The sequence below is a fragment of the Molossus molossus genome, unplaced genomic scaffold (assembly GCF_014108415.1).
Source record: "Molossus molossus isolate mMolMol1 unplaced genomic scaffold, mMolMol1.p scaffold_m16_p_1, whole genome shotgun sequence".
NCBI classification, from domain to species: domain Eukaryota; kingdom Metazoa; phylum Chordata; class Mammalia; order Chiroptera; family Molossidae; genus Molossus; species Molossus molossus.
Window position 1 is genome coordinate 37,741,196 of NW_023425344.1, and position 22,921 is coordinate 37,764,116.

Sequence of the window (22,921 nt, forward strand, 5' to 3'; positions counted from 1 at the left end):
TGATCCAGACCCACAGCTTTCCCACCTCTGAGGAGGCAGGCCCACCTGGGCTGGGGGGCCACAAGCTGAGCTTGCAGGAGAGGGTGCAGACCTCACCTGCCCCAGGAAACTGCTCTCCACTTCTCCCTGGACGCAGAGCTCTGGAGAGGGAGAGCCCCAAGGACCCAGAAGAGACTGCACGCTTAGGTCCAGCTAGCATCCAGAAGAAGAGGAGGTGCTCAAGGAACTCTGGAGGGAGAACTGTCGCCGCACGTTGCACACGCCAGTGGGGACCCTTTTGGAGAGCTAATGCTTCATCCTCCTTTTCCAAGACTTGGGCCCTCTCTGAATTCTGGGTGTGCAAAGAGGCTCAGAGCAAATTTCCAAGCCTCAGCCGGTTCAGACCCAAGGCAAGAACTGAGTGCTCACCGGTCTTCCCGTGGTGACCCCACATCTGTGTGCCACATCCACAAGCCTCCTCCGAGCCTTCCCCACGAAGGATCCCTTCGCTGGGCACAGGGAGGAGGCTGGCAGTCAGGAATCGAAGGGGTTGGGGGAAGGGGCAATTAGTACCGTTTTCTTTGGCAAACCACCAAACGGCCCTTTATTTTCAAATCAGGAATTAGAAATGTGCCCCCACCCCATCCAAAATCACCAGTTTGTTTACATGTGATTTTCACAACTAACGTCTTTGATAACTGCTCCAACACTAGGTCTTCTAAGGCAAAAGGACCTTCAGAATTCTACGAGGAAAGGAGAATTGGGGGGTGGAGCTGACAGCCGAGGAGGGGTAGGGAAGAAACAAAAAGCCAGCTCAGCGGGAAACGCCCACGGAAGACGAAGGTGTGACGCCGGGACGGCAGCCGCGGTTACCACCGGGCGGGGGAAAAAGAGCGAGTCTGGGAGGCAGGGCCTTGGGTATTTTGTTTTTGTTTTCAGTGACCATTTTAATTTGGTTGTAAAAAGTTTGCGGGGGCTCTCTTTTTGATAGCTGGCTCCACTACATCTCTTTATACCCTTGCATCCAATTTCACGTCGCCTGCAGGCCTAGACACGCGAGGCAGCGCGAGCACGGCCGCTTTCCCCAGACTCCCCGCCCAGCTCAGCCCCGGAGCTGGGACTCCTTACTAGAGGGTGTCAGCCGCCCAGACTCCCGCTTTGGGAAGAAAAACTCTCATTCTTAACCCCATGATGATTTCTCAAGGAGCAAACACGAGAGGTTGACAACCAAAATCCGGGTGCGGGCTGGGAAGTTGGAACAGCTGCACAGGCCGGCAAAGGTCAGTCCTTGGGGCGCACAGGGCGGCCTGGTCCCCTTCGGTGCCCTGGGCAGAAGCCGACGAGGAGGGGAAAAGACCCCGCAGTCTTCGTTGGCCATGCTCCTCTTCTGGCTCGCGGCTCCAGGACCACCCAGGACCCCCTGGAAGGATCTTAGAACTACATCAGCAGAGCGCGACCAGACCCGCCTGAACACCGGCACTCCCCCTTCCCCTGTTCCCATTCCCCCCAAGCCCGGGAGGACTGCCCCTCGCAGACCCAAGTTCTTTCGAAGCCTGGGAGCAGCCGCCGAGGGCTGACTGCAGAATTCAAACCCGCCTATGAGCAGTGGGAGGGGCGGGCGAGTGGGGGCTGCGGGCTGGGCTCGTTTTAAAGAACGGACCGCCTCTCTCCGTGGGCCTCCACCCCGGAGGTTGCTCCTGACCACCGGGTTTATTTTGATTTTGCAGGGAAGGCAGATGTTGACCTCTCTCCGTCTTTGCTTGGCCCAGACTCTGCGACATCTTTCCCCAACCATTTGTTTCCCTGCGCCACCCCCCACCGGTGCGCCATCCCAGGAGTCAGCTCCCTAGGCCTTTAAACCTTCTGGAATGTCACACATGGAAACCTTTAGCAAATGTTTGTTAATGATCATCACAAAGGCATCATTCAAATTAGGCAGGTAATTACTACCAGAAGGACAACTGGGTGCTCACTTACTCATCCATTCGCTCTGCTTTAAACTCGCAAGGAGTTAGGGCCCGAAGACACCCCGGCCGAGTCCCCTTTTCGGGCCCCCTTAAATGTCTCCGAAGTGAACTGTGAAGTTACTATTTGTAGGCGGGAGCGTTGGGGTCCTGTGTTCAGGAGACTCTGGTGCGACAGGGCTGGCGCTTTCCCGGTAGCAGAGTAGGTCTTCCTGGTTAGCTCCCTGCCTCGCCTTCTACCCTCTTGTGTACTTGATATAAAAACCCACATCTCAACTTGTCTTTATTAAAAGCATGAAAGCCAGCACCCACTTTTTCTATAATTCCGCACTCTAATTTTTACGGGGGTCGTTAGTCCCCGTTCGTTATCTACAAACATTACGGTATCCTGTTAGCATTCCGAACAAGGGGCTGTTCATATATTTGCCTTCAATGATTTCCTGAAGGAACATGTGGAAGTAATAGTGAGCAGTGCAGTCACCCGAACTGAAGATGCACGAGAGGCTGGCGCGCAGAAGGGCTGGAGAGTGGGGCCCCTGGCCCAGCCCCAGAAGTCTTCCCGAACCTGACACCCCCGAGCCCATCCCAATTAAGCACAGCACCCCTTGGAATACTTCTCTGCAACCCTCCTCTGCCTGCTGTCCCGTGTCCACACTCTTGGTAAGACAGAAGGTGATGGCTGGCCAACGTTCCAGTTTCAACCTGGCCCAGGGAATTTTGAGAGTGTGTGGTGTGGAGGGGGTAAAGGATGACCGCCCCCCCACCCCGAAAAAAAGTAGAGAATTCAAAATTGGAGTAGACGGGGAGGTTAACGCGCTCCCCTCCCCCGCCCTCACTTGGAAGCCGCCCCACTTCACTCAGGTCTGGTTCTTGGAGCGTCAGCGCCCCCTTTCCTTCGGGAGCAGCATCGTTCTCTTGTCTCGCGCCTCGGGAATAGGATTTGGGGCTCCGCTCTTAACCCCTTGGCGTTGGAAGTGTCCGACCCACGGGGCGGGGGCTGGGGCGGGATGGGGCTCAGAGAGGATCAAAACGCACCCTCTCTCTGAACGCGGAGGTGGCGAGCAAGCGGTGGATGATTCCCTAAAAATGCCCAAGCCTGGGCCTTTTAAAGTACGTGATAAAAGCCAGGGCAACCTCGTCCAGATAACCCCGAAAACAAAGGCGCGACAAGATAAGTGGCTCCATGGGACGTTCTTTAGCAGAACGTTCCAAACTCAGGCAGACCCCTCGATTCTTTGCACTCTTTCAAACCCGTTTTCAAAACAACAACAAAAACAATAAACAAAAAGCCCACGGTCTTCATATTGGACTCAACAGTTTGTTTAATCCCATTAAAGGATTAGCAGCTACAAGCACTTTCCCTAAGAGACCTCAGGTTCAAAACAGTGCAACCGCTTGGAGACCTGTCCTGAGGGTCCTATTTCTAGATGGGCTGGGAATTTCTACAGAAGAGACACTTCTCGATTCCAGATTTATATACTCTCTGGGCATTAAGTGCGATTTTACATCTCGCTTGTCTTCTTTTCGAAGAGAATACTAAGCAATTTAGCAGCGTAGGGAAATAGTCCCAAATCAGGAGGCAAACTCATTCTGGAAATGATGGGCAGTTTGTAGTTTCACGAACATCTTTCCCGGCAGAGCATCAACACCTCCCCCTTCCACCACCCCCACCCCATCTGGTCTGCTTCTCCCCGCCCCCCAGTTGTTGTCGAAGTCTGGGGGTTGGGGCAGGACCCCCTTATTGCGTAAGAGCAAACGTGAAGGCACAATCTGAAGGTTGGTAGAGTCGAGGAAACTTTTATTTTGAAGAAGCCAAGTGGGTGGGGGGTGGGGCTTCATTTCCTGACAGCTATTTACTTAGAGCAAATGATTAGTTTTAGAAGGATGGACTATAACATTGAATCAATTACAAAACGCGGTTTTTGAGCCCATTACAGTTGGAGCTAGTGGGAGAGAAACAGAGGAGGGGACGGCAGGGGAGGACTGGAGGCCGTGGACACACTTTTTACTGCATATGTAGGATTTTCATTGCGAATTGACATAAGAGGAGAAGGTAAGGGAGAAGAAAAAAATGATTTTTGTTTTTAAGAGAAGTCCTTGTCAGGCCTCTAGGCTAGAAGAAGTGAAGTAACTTCACTAAAACTTTGGGCAATGAAAAAAACAAAAAAAACAAAAAACAAAATTGGAGTACAATTCCAGTGTAGTGTCCAGACAGTAATTTATTTTGAATCAACTTCGCTTGGAGGGAAGATAACCATAGAGTTCGAAAGTCTAGGAATTAAAAAAAAAACAAAAAACATTTTCCAGACCTATTTTTAAAAGCAGTGTTTTTCTAACAACTCTATGGCCTCCCCCCAAAATTGTTTAGGCTTACATTTTTGAGGTTTCTTTTAGGGTTGGGGTGGAATTAGTGCATATTGGAACAAGCACCAAGTAATGCTAGGAGTGGGGGCAGAGGTGTTTGCCCTCTTTTTGGCAGTGGGTACTGGAAAGCGACAGGTTTTTAATGAGTATTTTCATTCTTCGCTCGCGGTTTGGCGGGACAACGTTGCAGCCGATGGCACCGAACAAACGGCTGAAACACCGGGGGAGGTGGGGAGAGAAGAGCGCCGAGTCGGGCGCGGGAGGGGTTGCGGGGAGGATAGGAGTGAAGGGCTCGGCTGGAGGAGGCCGGAATTTGACTGCCCGCCGGGTGCAATCGGCGCCGTCCCAGGGCGCATAATTACTGGACGGTGCAGCGCCGGCTGCGAGCCAGGGCCAGACTCAGCGCAACCGTGGCGGCTGCAAGACAAGTAGAGGGGGCGCGGACTTGGGCGAGCGTGTGGGGAGCTCCCCAGCGGTTTGTGGGATCAGTGAAGTGCGAAGGAGGGCGGGCGAAAGCCCCGCAGTGCGCTGGGGTTGAGCGCTGTAGCGCGGGGGCGACGGCGGGTGCGGGCGGGCAGGCGGTCTGGAGTAATGACAAACACATTTGGCCCGGAGTGAAGAAGCCTTCGTCGCCTGGCATTCCAGCAACTGGGATTTGAGGAATTTAGAACTGCGCTCCAAGGGGCCCTTATTTGCGCTTTGCTCCCCACCACTACCCGCCTCTGCACGCCCCCTTCCTCGGTGGAACCGTTTTTACAAACCCCGGAGCTCTGCTGCTGCCCATACCCGGCCGCGGGAAGGAAAGAAGTAAGGTCGCTAGGAAAGTGCTCAACATTTTGTAGGGAAGTTAGGAATAACTCAGAACGGAGAAACTTGGTTCCAGGTAAGACAGAAAGAGGGAGGCAAACCATCTTCACCACCCTTATCCGGGCACCGAAGCCCTGGACCTCCCTCGCATGCCCCCTTTCCACGCGGGGATGCGTGGCACCCGCCGCCTGCACTACAAGCCCTGCTCTGCTCATCCTCTCCAGTGTCCCCTTTCTGTATTCCGCTCTGTGTGCGGGCCTCTTTCCTGCTTGTCCTCTGCCGAGCGGTCTCCTTACCTCCCCCCCCCCCCTTCTTCCCCTTCAGTCTATCTCCATGGAAATCGGCGTTTACACGTGAGATTAACTTTCCCCCGCATTACAAGGGGAGCGGGCGTCGTCCACTTGGCTTGGAAACAACTGGGAACAGCGGTTCTGTTAGGAAAGGGTGGTCGTAGCCAGCTGAGAGCGAGAGGGAGTGTGGTCCCACCAGCGTACGGCTGCCCGAGGGGGCCAGAAGCCCTGGCTGCCTGGCCAGGTATGCAGGAGCTGCCAATCACCTGGCCAAAGGTCTCCGCCGGGAAGGAAGTTCTGAGCTGTCTGTGAGCTGTCTGTCCGCTGTCTGTCCTCCCGCAGCCAGAGCGCCCGTTCCGCACTTTGCTTACCACAGCCCTGCTAAGGTATTAGGATGTACAGAAAGAGTGTCTGGAAGAACTTGCCACTCATCTCCGAGAGTGAGAGGCAAACCAGGGCTGGAGAGGGAGCGTGAATGGCCCTTATCAGGTCCGGACTGCCCTGCGCCTGGCTGGGCTGCCTGGAAAAGCTTGAGGCTGGGTGGTGTGGGAAATGGCTTTTTGGCTCCACAGCCTAATTGCTCAATGTTTTGGACCGCCTCGCCTCGCCGCGGTCGCTGCCGACCAGAACTAGGCAGTTTCTTAGAACAGGGAGAGACATCCAGGGCAAATGGGCGCGACAATCGCCTCACAGCTCCCGGGACTAACAACCTAGAGCCCAGCGAGCCCAGGGGCCGCTGGAGGGGAGGAAGAGGCGCCCCGGGCGTGCGCAGCTCATCTGCTGCCGCGTTGGCTCTGGTTTTCACACCCCCCGCCCCCATCTGACCCACCCAGTCTATGGTACTGCTGCTTTGCATCCCTTCCCTCTTTTCCGGCCCCCTCGGCTTCCTCTTTTCCACAGTCCTCACGATAAAGGAGGCCCTTCCTCCGCTCCCCTACAGGCGAGGGCCCGACCAGCCTCCCTCTGATGCCCTGGTCAATCCTTGCTTCGGGGCTCTTGCAGTCTTGCTTTTGGTTTGACCCAAGTGCAGCTGGACTCCAGGACTGGAGTCCTGAGAGCGAGGAGGGAGCCAGAAGAAGGAGGTGGGTTGGGGGAGGAGACACCGGTAAGGAACCCGTAGCTGACCCTCTGCCCTTGCACCAGTTTTCTGTAGACCGAGACCTAAGCTGAGCCCCAGCTCTCGGCTCGCGGCCCCAGGTCCGCTTTCCTCCCAGGGCGCGGACTAGGGAGGGGTGAAAGGGGAGGGGCATCGGGCCTGGTTTTCTAGCTGCAAACGCGTCTGGCGCCGAGGCGGGCTGGTTTTGTGCCTCCTGGGGACCGGCCGTGGGCGGCGCGCAGCACTGGGACGCGTCCTGGGGAGCTGGTGGTCAGCGCCTGCCCGCAAACTCCAGCGGCGGGGGACTCGTCTGGCCTCCGTGGAACTGCGAGACGGTTACATGTTGCTGATGGAAGAGTAGAAATTCTGGGGAAAGAGCTAAAAGCCTGCTTGGTGACCGAAAGGTGTGGATCTCAGCGTCCCTCGCGTCCGGTTTCGCGGGGTCCGTGGGCAGCATCAGCTGTCGGGGGCGACGCGGGGTGGTCTTGAGGGCTCTCCCTCAACGCGGGACGCAGTGTAGCGGGCAAATTGCTTTTGCCCACTGCATTCTAGCCTGCGCTGAGCCAGTGCTAGTCTTGCTGAATTTGCTCGGCGGCATTTCCTTTTGTTTAAAACTTAACAGTGAGCCAGGGATCGGTTAGAAGTAGAATGGAGGGGGATAAAGAAGACCTCGGCCTTGGGGCGCTTCCTTCTCTTTTTAGTGCAGTCTCCCTTCCCCGCGAAAATGGAGCGAGAGGCTCAGGCGAGCGCGAGTGTCCGCTGGGCAGCCGCCGCAAAGGCGAGCGTCGGGCAAGGAGGTTACTGGGGGAAGCTCGGTTCCTAAAAGCCGAGGGGGCGCAGTGTCGGACTGATTGCCGTGGCCTCCTCCGCGAGCAGTGGGTCGCGGCCCTGTCGCTTTCGGGCCCATAGGAGGCGCTGGCGCGCGACTGTAACCCTAAACCCCCGGTTCCTCTCCTTCCACCCCTCCCGGGCCCACTCCCTCCACTCGGTCCGGCCCCCTCAGGTCTCAACTGAAAACAATGCAAACGACAAACATCTTGCTTGGGGCACAGCGGGCGTTGCTGCTCTGAGGCCAGGAGCGAGGCGGCCCGGAGCGCAGAACCCTGGAGCGGGCGGTCGTCGCCACCATCCCCGGGGTGACCGATCCGTGGAGGGCGTGGAGGTGACGGGACGGGAGCAGCCTGCTCCCTGTAGGTGTGGGTGTGGCGGGGCAAGGGCCCCGACAGTATTAGCGCGGAACCTCCACAGCGAAGGTGGGCGAGCCGCGGACCGGGCTGCGCTGTCGGGGACCCGGAGCTTGAGCGGCGGACGCGAGAGCTGGCAAGCCGGCGGGTAAGATTCGCGAGGCTGCTGCGCCCTCTAGCGGTCCCCCCGGGGCGCGCTCCCGCTTTCTGTCAGCCTCCGGTGGCCCGCGCTGCAGCCGCGTCGGAGTGCCCGCTGAGACCTGGGGGGCCCGCAAAGACTAACCCGGGTCACCTTTCCTCTTTGTGGAGACCTCGAGTAGACGCCTCGCAGGCACGGGATGGGGCTGGGAGGCGCTGGGAGGGCGGTAGGTCCCTGTGTTTGGGGATGAGGATGAGGCGTCATAACAATTAAACGTGGGAGAAGCGGAGGACCCGCAGAGGCTGGAAGGTCCCGAGCCCTCGTGGGGGCAGGGGTGGGCTAGTCGCGCTCTTCTGTTTCCCAGCCCCTTGCCAGTTGCCTTGCCGCGTAGGCGGCCCGTTGCTGTTTGTTTTTACGACCCCGCGTTGTTGTGTAACGGGAACAGTCGTTTCCAATCAGCCGGGGCTGCGCGGCTGTCGCGGCTCCCGCCAGGCGGGTTTATTAGGGGTGACAATGGCATGCGGACAGACGGGGCAGCTCGGGGCCTTCACCCCGTGCGCCCCAGGTGGCCTCCCTCCTCGAGAGGGCGGAAACTCCGAGGTGGGGAGAGGGTTGGCTAAACAAAATCCTGAACCCCTCAGCCTTCTGTCGAGTGGCTTTTCCTGCAGAAGTTTTGCGGCCTGGGATGGCAGCTTCGATTCCAGGCTCCCGAGGCCCCAGCTGCCCTTGCTTGCAGTGATGATGTCCCCTGAATTCTCCTGGGCCCCCACGGAGAGTTTCAGAAGCAGTTTCCTTATTCCTGCTTCCATTCTGCGTGCTCTGACCTGACGTCACCACGAAATCTAAAAGTACAATCTAAGAAAGGAAGAGATTGGAAGTTAAGATTTGGGACATTTTAGCACAGAATTTCCTGAGGCGTGTGTCCCCAGGAACGCTTGGACGCACGTCCTTGGACCAATACTGCCATCTGCTGCCACACTAGAGAACTGCAGCGACCTTCTGCGGGAATGGGCTTCGCGGAGATTCTAAGCAAGTCCTGACATAAGGATGATGCATTTTTTTTGCCTCGTAAGACCAAGTGGAAGATGACTGATGATCTTTTCCTATAAAGCTGCAAGAATCAATGGGCGATCAGCATTTATTTTGTGAATCTTTGTGGAGTTCTTTTCTTTAGTTGTTACAGAGAAGAATTTGCATTTTTCTTTATGAGTGAAGCCCTCATGTCCTGGCCGTGGTAATCTCCAGCTCAATGGTACTACAAACTGCTACACCAACATCATCCTACCCCATTAGGAGTCACACCAGTTTGGTGACAATTGAAAGGAAGTGTCATGTTAATCTCCATGATTAAATATCTGGTGCAGGAAGAGCAGAAAGATTTATGAACTCACTTTGTCCCATAAAATGCTTCCATGTAAAAATACTCAAGTCCCCACCCACCACTGGAATGTCTAATGGAGTTCAGGGAGATCAAAACAACAAAACACACTCAGTTGGGATGTAGATCCTGGTCAACACACCCTCCGTGAAGTTACCACCAGTGTGACAGGCACTTGGATTGCCTGGGCTGAAGTTATGAGACTGAGAACATTTGTCACAGGGAAAAAAACAGCATATATAATTTTCACAGATAGAATTAACTTAGGAGAGCTGAAATTAACTAAACCTCGGAAATCTGAATCTTGAAGTCGTCAGTGGCTTTTGGGACTGTGAGAGCATCTCCTGTGGCCTTTAATCATGCCAGGGTGGGGTGAAATTCAATATGCATTGACTCTGCAGTGGGTGCAGTGTGCAGTTGGTGACCGGGAAGTTAGCTCTGGCCTTATGAGAAAAACGCTGCACTTTTACTTCTGGACATAGGGCCCTTGTATTGCTTGCTCTGTTTACTCTCTAGCTTAGCCTGTTGCCTTTGGTTATGGAGTCACAGTCAACAGCGCTTCACTTCTGTTTGTGGGATGAGCTGCCAACCTGTTAAAGAGAAAGAATCATGACTGCAAACAGATTCGTTCCTCTGTTTGTGACTGTAGATTGGCTCAACTTAAAATAGCCTGAATAGCTACCCCAGTCCTGGGCAGAGTCTGAGTTCAGATCTGTTTCTCCACTAGGTAGGTGATGCAGGGCAAGTTACATGGCCTCTGGAAGCTGACTTTCTCAGGAAGGAGAAGTAGAAGTAGCCACTCTTGATAGTTCTCTCATTTAAAATATCTGAGGAGCCCTGGCTGGTTTTGCTCAGCGGTAGAGTGTGGGCCCACAGACCAAAGAGTCAAGGGTTTGATTCCGGTCAAGGTCACGTACTTGGGTTTCAGTTCAGTTCCCGACCATGGCCCTGGTTGGGGTCGTGTGGAAGGCAACCAGTTGACCTGTCTCTCTCATGTTGATGTCTCTCTCTCTCTCTCTCTCTCTCTCCCCCACTCTATCTGAAGATAAAAATAGAAAAAAGTATCTTTGGATGAGGGTTTAAAATATGGCACAGCCAGCGTGGCTTAGTGGTTGAGCATCGACCCATGCACCAAGAGGTCACCAGTTGGATTCCCAGTCAGGGCACATGCCCAGGTTGTGGGCCCGATCCCCAGTGGGGGGCATGCAGGAGGCGGCCAGTCAGTGTTCTCTCTCATCGATGTTTCTGTCTCTCTCCCTCTCCTTTCCTGTCTCTCTAAATCAATAAAGAAAAATTTTTAAAAATATATAAACTATCTGAGGAGTCTGCAGAAAAAAGAGTCCCTGTGAAAACCAATAGCTGTGGTTTCCAAAGCAAGTAAACTATATAATTGAATCTTTACAATAAAGTAGTAAGGCAAGCTAGCAAGTCAGATGTGATTATCCTGGTTTACAGAAGAAGAGACTGAGGTTCAAAGAGATGAACTAAGTGTCAGATATGAGATCAGAGCCCAATCCAATGTGATTTCCATCATATCTTCTAAGAGAAGGAATGAGAAAGAAGTGAATTGTGTGTGGAGGGGCGGGGGGCAGACATTGTAGGGAGGATCCCAAGTCCTTGCTTGAAATTGAACTCAGCAGCAGTCTCTTTTACCATTTGTTTCTCTGACTTGTGGCAAATGTTTTTAGTTGTAATTATGGAGGATTGAGACCAAAGTCCAGCATATAGTTGGCATGAGAGAAATGATTATGATTAAAAAAAAAAATGCTTTGGGTGAAATTTATTATTCCTCCTCACAAAGTGATTTGTTCTTACTGACTCATAACGTGCTTTGTTTCTCCGAATTTGTAACGTCAGTTACTTAATATTTGCACATCTGACTTTTGGATGAGTTTCAGGAGGGAGGGGTCACTGATTAAGGATGAGCCTGTACTCCTAGAGTAGAAAAGCACAGGATATGGCAAGACTCCTAGAGATTGTCACTACAGGGCCACCAGGCAGGGAGGCCTCCATTCTCTCTGGTTGTTTTTCATTACTTCCCCATAGGGCAAACTCTGCTATTATTCACAAGTAAATTGATGAGTAATGACATGAAACTTCACAAATCCACTTTGATTTCTAGCCAGGCAACCTCTCTTATCAGAGAAGGGAGTTTGAAATCTTAAGCCAGCACATGTTGATTTTCAGTATTGGCATTATTATCGCTTGTTCCCAGGCTCTGTTTTCATTGCCCACTTTGTATGCTAGAAAGTATCCCACCTGGCAGAGGGTTTACCATATCTGGATGCACAGAAGGAAATCTGGTGGGGCCTGGCCAGGGCAAAATGATGCTCAGATCTGCCCTGTAAATCGGCTAGCCCCTTTTCTAAGCCAGGGAATGCTTTAAAGATGCGTTGTTGGCAAGCCCTGCTAAAGAAATACAGGATATAAATGTGATAAAACCCAAGACAGCAAGCTGGCTCTGGAGGGCTCTTTGAAGTTGGCTAAGTGGATTATCAGTGGGAGGCTGATATGGATATATGTACAAACACACAACCCCTTACTGCTAATTGAGGTAAATCAGGCTCGCCATCCTGGCTCTGGGGCCTGCTGTGCCCATCACAGCAGCGGTGTGGAAACCCTGCAGCCCGGGCACATGCCATGATCCTCACCAGCCAGCATTGTGCAAATTGCATTAGGGCTCACAGCACTGCAACTGTGCTTCTCTCCCTGTGGTCGGCGGCGGAGAGGAAAGCAGGGCCCCCATTTGCATTAGGAAATAGTTGGGAGTGGGGGAGGGGGACACCCAGGCTGAAGCACTGACCTTCCCTTGAAAAGAGACCATATGGTGGATTGGAGAGAGCGTGGCTTTTGCATCACACAGATGCTGGGTTAGAATCCTGGCTTTGTCACCAGCTGTGTGACTTCTGGCCATTTGCTAACCCTCTCTGAGCCTCAATGGCCACTTCTTCAAATTAAATAGGTCACATGGTTATTATTAGCAAACACAGCATACACATGAAAACTTTGGCTTAGTAAATATTGGTTTCTCATTCCTGCTTTGGAGAAAACAAGGATCATTTTTTTCCTGTCCGACCCACCCCCGTTCTCTGTTACTGGCATTTCATCTTCCTTCCTCCTTCATTTTTCTGGTAGAATTCAATGAAGCAGAGCTCTGATTTCTGCAAGAAAATCGTCTTGCCACTTTAGAGCAAAAATTCATGATCAGGCACCACCCAAAACAACTAGGCTCTTATCTACTGGACTCTCTCCAATCAAACACACACACACACTCACTCACACACTCCAAACCAAAAAACAACTAGAATAAACAAGCATACATTGAATTTCTCCTTTTGTATTTTGTTTTTTAGACAGTGTAACTCAGGAATCGTGCACACACATCTTAGTTTCCAAAGTCGGTGATGGAACAGACTCAGTCCCATGATGTCATTCCAATGCATGAGTTGGGTTTTACTCAGGAACCCAAGCCACTTCAGTTGAAACTTGGGTGCTCAGCAGCCTCAACACCAGCAAGACTGTTTATAGCTCCTTGTCATTGCTAAGGCCCCTTCATCAACAACTCCCTGTGGGGAGTGCAGGGGGAGATAAAATAAGTGAGTGGGGGTGGGCATGAAAAGACAAAGATCAAGAAAATGGGCCTTCCCAGAGAGTTCCCCCGATAAGTGCTTTTATCACAGGGCAACCTGGGCCTCTCTCCAATGTTTCTGTTCCTTGGTTTTATTTATCCCGCGTTCCTTTCTTCTTGCCCACTATTTTCCCTGCTTACGGACATTTAATTTCAATCTCTCCCTTCATTTCTCTTCCCTTCCCCAGATTTTGTTCCCGGGAGCTGGAGTCCAGCACTTGGTTACTGTAGGTACAGTTATAACTTTCACATGAAAACGAATCTTCAGGCGCCATCCAATTTTATCCTGTGCTCTGCGGCGTCCCTGGAGACACAGGGATTTAGTCACACTTTCCTCTCCCACTTCCTCTCCCTTCTCTACTTTCTTTACTGATCCTCCTCCCGTGCCTGTGCTCTGGGCTTCACGCACCTTGTTTAGTTCGACTGTGAGTGCGGCAGGTCCCAGGGGAACGTAGGTTGGGAGCCCAGGTCTGAGCCTGGTACGAGCCTCTGCATCACAAAGTGACATCATCCTCTAGGTGACGTAGGTTAGCGGGACTTTAACAAACTCTAGATCTGAATGGCTCTTAGAGAATAAGATATTTGTTCCAGACAAACATCTTTTCCCAAGGTTGCAGCGGATGTGACCTTCGTGTACTCTCTGTAGTGAAACAGCAAATGACAACCCATTTTGAGTGAAAACAGCCCAAGTTCGGAAAGTTGAATAAATACATGTGTTTACATCTTTGTTTTTCATGTTCTTGATTGAAATGGCGTAAAAGGAACAGTTCTCCTGTACTCTGGGACACATTCCAAGACCATAAAATGAGACATTTCGGAATTTGAAAACTGCATGCAATCAAAAAGGGTTTCAGCTGCAGGCGGCTCCTGTTATGATCATGGGGCCTCATCAAGCTATTTGCGTCTTTCTTCTTAAGCATCTTATTATTTTAACTGTGAATCTTACACTGGGATTTTTTTTTTTACTAAAATGATGCTGTTGGCATTTTCTGTAGCTCAAAGCACAAAGATAACTGAGCTCCCAGGTTGTTTCTGTTGGCTAACACTGCTTCTGTTCGACAGTTTTTCAGAGCTATGGGGACTTCCCATCTGGCGCTCCTGGTCATAGGCTGTCTCCTCGCAGGTATGGATCCCAGACGTCTCCGTGTTTGTTGTCTGAGTTCTGTGCTCTGGGTCATATCACCTTTACTCTGCATCAATAGCCCAAAAGAGTGAAGAGAAGAAAATTATAGGACATTATCTAGGGTGACCACAAACCTTCAGTTCCCGATTTCAAAAAGAATGTTCTCCAGGGGCAATTTTAGTATGTGTCAAACCCAGCATTGACGTGTCGTTAGGAATAATAGTGTCAGTTCACCCACTGCCCTCTTTCTCTTCCTGGAACATGGGTTTCCAGTCGAGGTGTATCAGAGAAATCAAACAATATTCAAAACAAAGAAAGAAAGAAAAGGGGGGTGGGGGACAGGATAGGGAGGAGGGTGTCTGAGGGGAAAAGGGAGAAACATCTGTAACAAAAATTAATAAAAAAAAAAAAAGAAAGAAAAGGAAAATTCTTGTTCAGGAAATTATACCTGTCTTAAGTCATACCCATTTTAAATGGAAGATGTTCACATTGGAAAGTCTTAGAACCACCTTTTCCAGCCATTTCTTTCTAAAGAGTCTTATAGGATATTTGACTCTTGGGATTCTTACCAACTCTTTTTCAGTGGAGGATGCCATTGGAGCCATTTGTTGAAATATTGATTGGGCTTTTCTTGGTTATCATCCAGATATTTGTGTATTGCTGATGTTCACCATGAAACCAATGTTTTGTTCTGGTCTGAGGAGTTAACTTAGGCCTATTAGTGTCTTTAGGTCTTTTCTATATGGATGTGATAGAATTGAGCAGGATCAGTGATTTAGTTCTAAACTCCACTGATTATATGCCATCTACAGTGTGGTAGGTGACTCAGAAGTGCCTACCACTTCCGTCTCAACAAGCTGCAGGGATCATAGTGGGCACATATTAAAGATGGGTGGGATTCCCCACATCAGGGTCTAAAGGAGAGTAGAGGCCATTAATTAGTAATTAACTCATACTATCTCTTCTATCAGTTTTATAGACAGGAGAAGCTAGACATAAATTTTAGGTTCCAAGATAAACTTGGACTTTTCACTCTTGGGCTTTACTTACTTTTATTTTTGAATGAAAATCCACATTGTCCCTCTTTGGTTTCTGGAAGTCATTAAAGAGAAGGCATGTCCGAATATTGTAAGAAATGGAAGATGTGTAATTCTTGAGCACAAATCTGCTTTGTGCTTGATTCAGTCAGTGTCCCTGCCCATTCTCACCCCCTTTCTACTCAGGGCAGCCTCTGCAGGGCATGGGGGCAATAAAGAACCCATATGTGCTTGAGCCTATGCCATCTTGGGATATTTTATGGCCACACATAAGAGTCTGAAATATGGAATTGGAATCAGATGTCCTCTATCCATCTGAGTGTTTGGGGGATGAGTCTGGGAGGCTTGGTGCAGCCATTGAGCAATTGCTGCTCTCAGCAGATGCGATGGCTGTTATAATGGGGGGCCTTTCATGGGCATCCAGGCTAACGGATTTTTGTGTAGAAATAGTCATTGTTCACATAAGCGGCTACTGTTGCTTCTCTTGGTTCTCTGGGTGAGACCGTCCCTTCTGGCTGCATCCTATTCAGAGCATGTTTCCTTTTCCAGGGCCGAGCCTCATCCTCTGCCAGCTTTCATTACCCTCTATCCTCCCCAACGAAAATGAAAAGGTTGTGCAGCTGAATTCATCCTTTTCTCTGAGATGCTTTGGGGAGAGTGAAGTGACCTGGCAGTACCCCATGTCTGACGAGGACCCCAATGTGAAAATCAGATATGAGGAGAACAACAGTGGCCTTTTTGTGACGGTGCTGGAAGTGGCCAATGCCTCGGCGGCTCACACGGGACTGTACACGTGCTATTACAACCACACGCAGACCGAGGAGAGCGAGATCGAAGGCAGTCACATTTACATCTACGTGCCGGGTGAGCTGGCTGCGTCCCTGGGCTGGCCCCATGGCGGTCCTGTCCCTCCTGTGCTCTGTATTCGAGATTTTAAAAAATATAAAAGTAATCACTATGTATTGGAGAAAATTAGAAAAACAAAACAAAACAGGCAAACACAAGTTTAAGTGGATCATTTGTAAGGTCAGTATCAAGAAATAATTCATTGTTAACATTTTGGAACTGCAGTAAGTTTTGAAAATCATTTTTATTGTGGCATATCCTTTATTGGTGTTATACAGAAAATCTGAGAGGTGCTCATTTCTGTGCAGTTCATTCAAGTTTCACAAATATTTCCTGCATGTCAGACATGGTGCTAAGTGTTGGGGACACAAATTAATTAGGTAGACTCCACCTTGGACTTGCTTATAGTTCATTATAATGGTTTACAAATAAACAACCTTTTTCTCAAATTCACTAAAACATATATCTATTCTTAATGAATTAGAAGGGATTAAAAAAAAAAATTCAAATGTAGGGGCAAATCTCATAGTAATGATGTTATCTCCTGTCCTGGGAGAAGCAGATGCCAAGGTAGGAGTGAGGTGGGATTGAGCACCCCAGGTTTTTATTAGGGGAGAGGCCTATGTGAGAAAATGGGGAGGGATCCTGCAGAGGCTGGGCATCGTTTGTGTGGTGAGTGTGACCCTGAATGAAGGAGAGAGGGAAGGTGGGGCACATGAGGCTAGACCTCTCATAAGGGCCCCCGGAGTGTCCCAGCCTAGGGAAGCCCTGTTCCACATGGTCATTGGCTGAAAGCGGCCCGAAGGGCGTGGCCTAGGGATGTGGGGTTTCGGAGCCAGCCCACCGCTGGAGGAATGTGTGTGGTGCTTTCTCACAGCAGCTGCTCTGATTGGCTAGGCTTAGCCGTGAGCTGACTGTAGGGCACAGGAATTTTAAGAGCATTTTCTAATTTAAAAATTATGACTGTTTTCTTTAGTTTTGAAGAGAGTCCATTATTTTATTGTCCATTTTTTGTTTTTGGTAGTTTAAACTTTTATTTCAATTCCTGGCTAATATATGTATCATCAGTATTTTATTAGGGTGCAGGCAGTTTGGCATTGTTCATACTTTAAAATCATCTTCTAGCTGTTATGATGACAAATGTCAGTGGGGTGACAGCTCCTGGACATATGTGTGCAGGGAAAATTCATACCTAATAAGATTTGTGCCAATGGGATACAGTTTTTTGTATATATCTGTAAAGGTAAAATTAATACCTAATGCACTTTTTTTTTCATTTCTGTTTTAAACTACAGACCCGGATGTAGCCTTTGTGCCCCTAGGGATGACAGATTATTTAGTCATCGTAGAGAACGACGATTTCGCCATCATACCTTGTCGCACGACCGATCCTCAGACTCCAGTCACCCTGCTCAGCAGTGACGGGGTGGTACTCGCTGACTATGACAGCAGACAGGGCTTCAACGGAACCTTCACCGGGGGGCCCTATGTCTGCGAGGCCGTCGTCCGAGGGAAGAAGTTCCAGACCATTCCATTTAACATTTATGCAGTGAAAGGTAATTGGTAATTGTACCCTCTCCTTCCTTCTTAAATGAGAGTTACAGGCCTAGGTTGTACATCTGAAACTGACATAATGTTGTACATCAAGTGTAATTGAAAAATAAAAAGTTACAGGCAAAATGATCACATGCTCATAGTATTTTTTTTCCTTTTTAAAAAAAATTATAGTCCCTAGGGATGGAGATCCTGAATTCTGATGTGAACGTTTGGGACCCCACCTTTTTCATAAATTATTAGGCTGACCTCTGTGGTCATAGTAATATGAAGCTTAGTCTTACTGAAGACAAAGCTCTCTTACCCCTGTAAGATTTCATGTTTCATCAGCTGACTTCAAAATACTATAAGGAATTTGTTTATTGTATAAGCCTCTTACTATTTTATTCACATTCCTGACTACAGAGGCCCTAAAGACAAACACACCGAGGGGGTTTAGACGCCTAGATTAACTTCAGTTACTAAAGAAAAGTGATTTTGAGATTGAGAAAAGCTTGTAGTTGTAGACTTCATCCCTTTGATGTGAGATTTAATGAGAATGGGCAAGTACAATACATGTTCGTGTCAGCGATGCGTGGGACACGTCCACAGAGGTACGGCAGCAGCGTGAGTATGCTGTTTAACTCCTCAGGGCTGGCTTTGTGCCAGGCACAGTGCTCGTCCCTGGAACAGTGCCGAGAATAACTGGCAGCAGCGTAGGAGAGAAAGGACAATGAGTGATGGGATAGGAGCTTGGTGCCTGGAGGAGTACTGGTCAGTAAAGGTTGGTTGGTTAAATGAATACATGCACCAGTAAAGGTGATTGCAGAAGAGTCTAGCCACAGTGAACACTCATGCTCAGAAACAGGCTGTTCTGTTTCATTGGATATTATTTTTACTATTGTTATTTATGTCTGTGTGTGTGTGTGTTATTTTGTATTATAACTAGATGCCAAATTATGTATGCCAACTCAAAATCAAGGCTTCTGAGAGTTTAAAAATTGTGTCTTGATCAAAGTGGTTTGCAAATTGTTTTTCATGGTTTTCTTAAAAAAACAAAAACAAAAACAAAAAACAAAACTCCCCAAATCTAAGATCCTAACTATACTATGAATATTTAGGTCCTTTTGTTTGTTTGTTTTTTTTAAATAGCAACATCAGAACTTGATCTAGAATTGGAAGCTCCTAAAACGGTATATAAGTCAGGGGAAACAATTGTGCTCACTTGCATTGTCTTCAACAACGAAGTGGTTGACCTTCAGTGGACTTACCCTGGAGAAGTGGTAGGTACCCACAAGGCTTCTGGTCCTGACAAGGAGCAGGGCTCTAAAGACCTATTTGTCCCTGGGCTTCTCTGGAGCTCAGCTTACCATCTCTACAGTGGGCACATTTGGCTAGATGACTTGATGGCTCTTTGCACAGTGGGAGAGTTTGCGATGACAATAGCTGGACCAGGACATTCAGCATGTATCAGGATTGCACACTGAGCCTTCTTGTTCAAAAGTCAAAGAAATAGGAAGATTCCATGCCTACCAGATAACAACCAAAATATTAGAAAAGCAAAAAAAAAAAAACACCAAAAAAAAACCACACCAAAAACAAATAGATTTTAAAATTTGCTAATTGATGCCACAGTCATTAATTCTTAATTTCTTGGCTCCCATGCCTTTGGGTTCTGAAGCGTTAGTAATGTTGATTACCTGACCCCCTTCTGTTTCTGCTCCATTGCCTGCCACCTAGGACTCTGTTCTGCCTCCTACCTGACTGGTCTTTCTTTGCATGACTCACCTGTGAACAGGCATCACTTGAATCATTCAGCAAAGATGTAATGATGTTTGCCGAATCCCAAGCAGTCTGCTAGAAGCCATGCACAGAAGGAGGACGAAGGGAGTGGAGATGGCAGGGGAAGGGGGGCCACTGTGTCATCTCTGGCCACCATGGGTTTACACACAGGGTCTAAAGCATCATGGCACATGCATAAGAGAACTGATGTATAAGGCAGTGACGGTTCAATGCAGAGATGACTAACAGTGCCTAATACAGCAGCCTCAGAGAACAAAACCATATGTGTGTATTTCTCCTGATATGCACATTTCTGCTTTTATACATCTTCCCTGAAATATGAAGCTATTTGATTTTTCTGTTCATACTTGATTGCCTTTAATTCTTAAAATATAAAATTTCTTTTTCGTTTATTAGAGATAGACATTTTCCCCCCAAACCAAGGTACAAGCTATTGGGCCCCCCAAATGTGCAAGTATATAATTAATATTTTGTCTGATAATAAAAGTAATGCAGGTTTATTGTTGAAATTTTATAAAATATAGAGAAACAGGAAAAGCTACTTTCCAGAGCATCACCTTTAATGGTTTAGGGCGATAAATCCTTTAATTACTTTGTATACATGATAAATGTTTAATAATGAATAGATATTATACTTTAAATAGTACTTTGTTATATACTTTTTCCTTTGCCACTAGAGCACAAAAACCTTACTGTCATTAAATATCCTTTTAAAACATGATTTTCTAAGGAGCTAGCTTAAAAACAATTTTTAAAAAGACTTTTTAATATTTATTTATTTTTTTTATAGATGTTTAGAGAGAGACGAAGGGAGAGGGAGAGAGAGATAGAAACATCAATGAGAGAGAACATCGACTGGCCGCCTCCTGCATGCCCCCCACTAGGGATTTGGCCCACAACCTGGCATGTGCCCTGACCAGGCATCGAACCGGCGACCTCTTAGTGCATGGTTGACGCTCAACCACTGAACCACACTGGCTGGGCTAAAAAACAATTTTTTAATCAGACTTTATTTTTTAGAGCAGTTTAGGTTCACGGCAAAATTGTGTGGAAGGTGAAGAGATATCCCTCACTGTCCCCCCAACACCACACAGACACATGCACTGCCTCCCCCTTATCGCCATCCTCACAGGGTGGCACATTAGTTAGAACCGACATTGCCACATCGCTGTCACCCACTGTCCATAGTCTACATGAGGGTTCACTCCCAGGAGCTAGCTTCTTACAGTTGGTTTTCCTTCTGCTGTAGAAAAGAAAAGGCGTTGTAATGCTGGAGGAAATCAAGGACCCGTCCATCAAATTGGTGTACACTCTGATGGTCCCCAAGGCCACGGTGAAAGACAGTGGAGATTACGAATGTATTGCCTGCCAGGCCACCAGGGAGGTCAAAGAAATGAAGAAAGTCACCATTTCTGTTCATGGTACATTCTGCTTTCTAAACTGTCAGCGTCCGTGCTGCTTGGGATCCACTGTGCGGTAATCATTGTTTAATGGAAACTCTTCCCTGTACAGAGAAAGGATTCATTGAAATCCAACCCAGCTTCAGCCCGTTAGAAGCTGTCAACCTGCATGAAGTCAAACACTTTGTGGTGGACGTGCAGGCCTACCCCCCGCCCAGGATATCTTGGCTGAAAGACAACCTGACTCTGATTGAAAACCTCACCGAGATCACCACCGACATAGAGAAAATTCAGGAAATACGGTAAAGAAACCCCTCCTCATGCATGCTTTTCTTTTTATTGTGTGTCCTTAGATAGACAGAGGTCTGTGTGTGTCCTTCAACCCAAACCAGGAGTCAGTCTAGAACATTTAGCAATCTGAGTTAAGAGATGCTGGAAATCAAGTACCTTTAATGATAACATTGCAATGTGGTAATAGTATGTTGGTAAATGTTTAATGATAAAATAAGAACTGAAAAGCCCTGTCACCCAGTGAAAATCAATTTCCTGGATCCAGTGAAGATTGGAGGACAGGAAGTAAAATTGGACCCACTTGGATTGAATATATTCCTTGATGTTGCGAGTAGACATGTACGGTGATTACAGTTGCAAGGCGATTATCACATAAACTGACGTAAAACAGATCATCATTGACTTCGTTTGAAACACATTTGGCCCAGTGAGACCTCTACAGGAAATCAGAGTGGAGTGTGGTTAATTTTGGTTAGGAGAAAAGGTAAAATGAAGAGTTTGTATCCCTGTCCTCTGATGAGGGCGGTAAACTGCTATCATCTGTTAACTGGTGGTGGAGTTTTGGGTAAAGTCATGCCTCAGCCTCAGTTTCCCCATCTGTAACGTAGGGTTAGTAATGCCATCTGTCTTTCAAGGCAAGGAAGTGGTCAGATGATATTTGAGGCCTCTTGCAGTTTTAAGGATCCAGGAGCAGAAGGTGCACCTTGAAGGACCTAGCCAATGCAGCCTTGTGCCCTTGCCAGAAGCCACGTCAGAGACGAAAGTCAGCCCTCTACTTCAAGCCACCAGGCAGGAGGAGACAGAACCCCTCTCATCAGTTCACTCAACCTCAGGATTTGCTTTCTTCTTTCCAAACTAACTCCACGTGTAATTGAGAAGCAGTGTCTGAGAAAATGAAATTTTATGACCTCTGTAGACAATGGTGGAAAAGTAGAATACTGAATCTGGAAGGCTTTTTGCTGACACACAGTGCAGGCGCATGAAGAGGTGGGACGCGCTGAACTTTCCCCCGGGCTGAGGGGCCAGGAGGAGTAGGGTGCCCGGCACCGCCAGCACTACCAGCACGTGGACGGGCACTGTCTGCAAGCGACGATCAGGCAACTGAGTGGTTCAGGAGTGCTGCCTGGGACAGAGTTCCTTCAGCACACATTCTTCTAGTTCCCAGTGGGCCAGAGATGAGCACAGTGCACAGGGTATCTGGCTTCCTGGAGCTCAGAGCTAGTGGATCTACCAACTTTGGTTGAACAGTATAGAAAATGAAGGACGGATCATTTGGAAATCAGCAGCTGGTTGTGCTGAAGGGTTTCCGCCAAGGAAATCCAGTCCTGGAGCTTGTCTAGTAGGGTGCAGCTGAGGAAAACGTGCCCATTATACTCTCATCAAGGTCCTAGTGCCCGGCATCTTGGGCTATAAGACTCTAATTTGAAGGATACTTTTGAGTCTATGAAATGCTTCTACACATATAATTTTATTCAATTAATTCTCTAAATGACTCTATGCTATGCATACAGGTTTTCTATGCTACACATAAGGAAACTGAGGCATTCCAATAATGAGAATTTCAGTAATGCCGAAGGTCTGCTCATTGCGAGAATGTCAAAAGAATGGTCAAGGTCTGCTCCCCATGATCAGTGCTCTTTTCCACTCTGGTCACTGTTCCATCCTGTGATGTCTTATAAAGAGGGACAAATGGGAAAATTTTGTATTGATGCACATACACACACGTGCACACACACATGCATGGCCAAATGTCATGACACACATGTGAGAATCTTTTGGAGAAACTTCACTTTAATAAAGTATAAAGAAGTATATATTTTTAGTTGATATTTAGGAATAGGTGATAGAATCTTGTGCTTTAAAACTATTCAAACATAAGGAAGGTGCATTGTAAGAAGCCTCATTCTACTCCTGTCCCTGTCTGCCCAGTGCCCTCTCCTCCCACCCACAGGGAAACACTTTCATTAGTTTTGTTAGGTTTCTATGAAACCTTCCAGAGTTTTATTTATTTATTTTCCCTTTTATTGATTTTAGAGAGAGAGGAAGGGAGAGGGAGAGA

The 22,921-nt window shown here is 48.5% G+C and overlaps 1 protein-coding gene across 4 annotated transcripts in view; it reads left to right on the forward strand.

Annotated features, from left to right (window-relative positions):
- The first annotated feature begins 3,847 nt into the window (after positions 1-3,847).
- Positions 3,848-22,921, forward strand: part of PDGFRA (platelet derived growth factor receptor alpha) — a 47,698-nt gene continuing 28,624 nt past the window's right edge. Inside the window, exons 1-7 of one of the 4 annotated variants that reach the window (XM_036252142.1) lie at positions 3,848-3,996; positions 13,892-13,952; positions 15,539-15,853; positions 17,131-17,391; positions 18,521-18,651; positions 20,421-20,592; positions 20,684-20,873. In XM_036252142.1, coding sequence (XP_036108035.1) covers positions 13,904-13,952; positions 15,539-15,853; positions 17,131-17,391; positions 18,521-18,651; positions 20,421-20,592; positions 20,684-20,873 — 1,118 coding nt within the window. In that variant the 5' untranslated portion in view covers positions 3,848-3,996; positions 13,892-13,903. Of the gene's footprint in view, positions 3,997-5,166; positions 5,191-6,816; positions 6,905-7,776; positions 7,833-13,891; positions 13,953-15,538; positions 15,854-17,130; positions 17,392-18,520; positions 18,652-20,420; positions 20,593-20,683; positions 20,874-22,921 lie in introns of those variants that run through there. The other 3 variants (XM_036252162.1, XM_036252152.1, XM_036252169.1) reach the window with 3 other exon arrangements.